General features: G+C 35.2%; 1 protein-coding gene across 1 annotated transcript; it reads right to left on the reverse strand.

The window, feature by feature from the left end:
• Positions 1-839: 839 nt before the first annotated feature.
• Positions 840-3,364, reverse strand: LFY (floral meristem identity control protein LEAFY). Its single transcript, XM_079037674.1, has 3 exons — positions 2,875-3,364; positions 2,331-2,740; positions 840-1,255 (listed from the first exon to the last, which is right to left on the reverse strand). The coding sequence occupies exons 1-3, from the start codon at positions 3,356-3,358 to the stop codon at positions 869-871; spliced, it is 1,281 nt and encodes a 426-aa protein (XP_078893800.1). The 5' UTR covers positions 3,359-3,364; the 3' UTR covers positions 840-868.
• Positions 3,365-4,214: the final 850 nt, after the last annotated feature.

The raw sequence follows: 4,214 nt of genomic DNA on the forward strand, positions 1-4,214 counted from the left end.
ATTTTTTTGGGTGCTATCACTTTGTCCCATGATACCCAGTTTATTTTCTGCTTATCAGTATTACTGCCCCATAGAAATTGTCTTCTGATTTTCTCTAGAGAATTAATCACTCCACATGGAGCTTTGAAAAGGGAGAGATAATATGTGGGAATGTTTCCCAATACTGAATTGATGAGTGTGAACCTTCCACCGAATGACAATGTTTTAGCTTTCCAAGTAGAGAGCTTGGAATTAAACCTGTCCACAATAAGCTGCCAATTTTTTATATGGTTCATGTTAGCTCCGAAGGGTTTTGCAGGATGCTATTAATAGAGATAATAGGAATGAGAAGACATTACACTTTCACTTACAAATAAGGAGAAATACTTTAACATGAAACACTCACAAGTGTAAAATGTTATTGAGAGATGTTTGGATCAAAGTGTTATGTTTTATTTTATCCAATAAGAATTATGTTTAACATTCATATTATTCAATAGGAACGCACCTTTTGAGTGTGTAAGCCTATAAACCCAGTCAAACAAATGAACATATACCTCGGTCACAAAAAAAAAAGGATGATCGATCATATTCGTAATTGGTTTAGGTTTTGCATATATGTATTATCAAATACACATAGTGTTAACGAACGCCAATAATATTTGTTTCTAACATATAAGAATCCAAATCATAATTAAAATTTAATAATAATGACCCAAATTAAATAAATCAAAGGTCATAAACCAACATATTTATAACACCGATGCAATCACAAGCATTACTACAGTCATTCATCGTATACACCGCATGGAATTTCAAACTAGAACTTCCATTATCTTAATAAACAACCTGCCCATAAAGTTCATCGATCCCACAAACATTAATTAACCTAAAACTGGAGATGACCACCACCGCTACAACCAACGACGGAAGTTGAAGCAGCAGTAGCAGCTGCCATGGCAGCACTGCTGCGTTCAGCATGACAGAGCTGCCGGAGTTTGGTTGGAACATACCATATCGACAGACGTGGATGTGTGTTGAATATCGCATCAATGTCCCAACCTTGTCGAGCTGCAATCGATACCAATGGCTTGTAGCAAGCCTGCCTCCAAGCTCCGACATTCTCACCTCTCTCCTTGAAAGCCCTCCTCAGTGCATTCGAAGCAACCTCATCAAGACAATGCAGCGCATAGCAATGAACGTAGTGTCTCATTTTTGGCTTGTTGATGTAGCTCGCACCTGCCTTCTTTGCAAACCTAAACACCTGGTTCGTCACCTAAACAAAACCCGACCCAATATGATTTATTAATAAGTTATACATCATCCTTCATTCATTCTTTATATATTTATTTGTGATGAATAATACTATACATGTGAATTAGGGTTAGAAAAAGGTAAAGGGGGTAGGTGGAGTGCAGATCCGTACAACACGTGTCGACTGGGGGAACAGATCCAGCTATTGGTTGTGAGGCAGAAGTACTGTACATGTGAATGATTCTAGGACTCCATCTTTCTCTTGTCACACACAACTTTCTCTAAATTTACCGGACAATACAAATCTTTAATACTGACCACACTCCAAATCATCACTTCTATACCCTTTCCATTATATATCTATGTGCATTTAAATATGAAAGAAGATGACAAATTCATGCAAGAAATGTATCCTATATAAATTTCAAAGAAAATACTCTAAAAGGCAAAGGCAAAGCCCGATATTTAATAAAAGATAGTATGTTTATAATAAAAAACCTAACTTTCCAAATTTAATGTAAAAGGACTTGTATTTTATATTTGATTGAATAGATTTTTATTTGAATACAAGTTTTTAATTTAGACTTCTAAAAAATGATTCTTTATTTGTCTAAAATAAAAATCGTTCGGAAACACAATTGTATTAAGGTAAAATTTGCCAAAAATAACCTATGTAATTTAGTGTTAATCATTTGTATTTCTATTATTATTGGCAGGATATAATTACTAATGCTTATCTTAATATACTTTAATCATGGTAATAATTATAATTCTAAATAAAAGAAGATTTGATAGATGTCATGAGTATTTACTGTCTACTAGCTAGCTTCTCATGATTAGTAATGGGGACTAACTATGGACAAAAAAACTATCTAAAAACAAAGGGATCGTTTACTTTTGAAAGGAAACAAAAGTATCGTTACAATGTTGTAAAAATTGGTCGCCCAAATAAATAAACTTCGAATTTAACATTGTTTTAAAAAAAAAAAGTTAGATAAGTATTTATATCTTTTACATAATAGTTATCTTTAATATGTAAAGTTATTATTCTATATATATTAATATGAATATGTTGGAAAATTAGAAAATGATAATACCTTTGTTGGACATTTTTCACCCCTCTCTTTCGCAATACTCTGAACTTGGATCAAGAAATCACGGCACTGTTCGTATAGATGAAACAGGTAATCAAGTCCATTCTTTTTTCCACGCGCCACCTCCCCCGGCTCAGTCACAATGAACGGATGCTCTCTCTGCCGCTCTACTCCGCCACCGCCACCATTCTCTGGATCGTCCTCACTTTCATTCTCGTAATTATCATCTCCTCCAACCACTTGTGAAGACGATCCGATTCTACCCTTTACACGAATTTGCTTGCCCCTCCGTTGCTTACTTTGCTTCGCCTTTCCTCCTGCACAGCTCCCAATCGCCGCCATCTCCCATGCACCTCCGCCACCGCCACTCCCCGCAGCTTCATTTTCTTGTTGCACCGGTTCTTCCGACAAGCCTGTGCCAAAAAAAAAAATTAAAAACAATAAAACTTAGAATTTTATCAAATAGTGATAAACTTCAAAACATACCAAACAGAAGGTAATTGTTTTTTATGTTTCTGCATGGAAAAATGTATGAAAATACACGAACCTTCTTGAGATAGCGCGTCAAGGGTGTTGGTAGTGTCGGAAGAAAGAAGGTAGCGCCGCCTCGAATCCTCCTCCTCCTGGCGGCGTCGCTCCGCTCTGACGGCGGCTTTGATGCCGTACCTCTCACCAACAAGTAAATCCCATCGGAAAATATGGGACAAGCTGTTCATCATCTCGTCGAGCTCTTCATCTTTCATGTCCAACAGCGTGTTCGCCGTGAACCCGAGCTCCGCTATCTTCGTGGCCGTGAAATACCGTACACCGTAAGCATGGAACACCTCCTCCAACCCTCCAAGATCCCTGTTATCACGGACCAAATAGCCACCCATCCCCGCCGAGGTTGCGACCATGGACGGAGGAGGAGGTGGTGGTTGCTGCGGCTGTTGTTGTAATGTTATGGGTTCGTAAATACGGGACGCAGGCGGAGCCAGGGCGGCTCTGGTGTCCCACTTAAACAAGTTCGCCGAGAGTGTTTCAGGGTCCATTTTTATTTCACATGCAGTTGAGTCCTTATCGCTGGACTTCGTGTTTGTCTCGTTTTGGCTTTTTAAAATGCACTGTTTTCTGCAATGACGAAATTACCCTTTGTCATGAACTGAAATTTTCTATTTTCAGCCAACTTTTTGGCTTTTCATTTTTGTTTTTTTAAATAAAAACGTGTTGGATTTAAACCGATCAGGTTCCAACTGTATTGGATAGTTAAAGCCCAACCAGACGATATTGAACTTTACCAGTTGTACAGTAATAGTAAAGCAAGCAGCCATAGTCAATAAAGTTTAGTTATGTTCCTATTTTAACCCTTTCTCTTTCACAAAACTTCACCTGCCATCGTTTTAAAATATATGAAAAAACATCATAAATCCAACGAAAAAAGACTTGCAAACGTAATTATCTTTTAGTCATGTATATATTTATGTAATTTTTTTTACACATTTAACTATTTAACTTGTTAAATATGTTCACATATTATCATGGTTATCTGCTATTATAGGTAATAGCAGATAACCATGGTAATATGTGAATATATTTAACAAGTTAAATGGTTAAATGCGTATAAAAAAAATTGTTAAATGTGAACAATTTTTTTTATAATTTCATACAATATTTTTTCTATAATTTTTTAATATAATGTTTTAAATCTTTGTTTATAATTTTTTCTAACTCTTTTTATTCTTTCATATAAATTTAATACAAATGTTTTTAAACCAAATATTTTATAAATGTTCTAAAATTTTCTTACAAGTATTTAACTTGTTTTTTTTTTTTTTTTTTTTTTTTTTTTTTTACATTTTCATATAATTTTTTTTATAATTTTCATACATTTATTTTTAAACTTTCTTT

This window comes from Lactuca serriola, chromosome 4 (assembly GCF_051521515.1).
Source record: "Lactuca serriola cultivar US96UC23 chromosome 4, Lser_US96UC23_V15, whole genome shotgun sequence".
Classification (NCBI taxonomy): domain Eukaryota; kingdom Viridiplantae; phylum Streptophyta; class Magnoliopsida; order Asterales; family Asteraceae; genus Lactuca; species Lactuca serriola.

Coding starts and splice junctions, on each gene's coding strand:
- LFY (XM_079037674.1), bottom strand. CDS start 3,358: ATGGACCCTGAAACACTCTCGGCGAACTTGTTTAAGTGGGACACCAGA. Junction 2,741..2,874: donor TGACGCGCTATCTCAAGAAG/GTTCGTGTATTT, acceptor TTTTTGGCACAG/GCTTGTCGGAAGAACCGGTG. Junction 1,256..2,330: donor GTGAAAAATGTCCAACAAAG/GTATTATCATTT, acceptor GGTTTTGTTTAG/GTGACGAACCAGGTGTTTAG.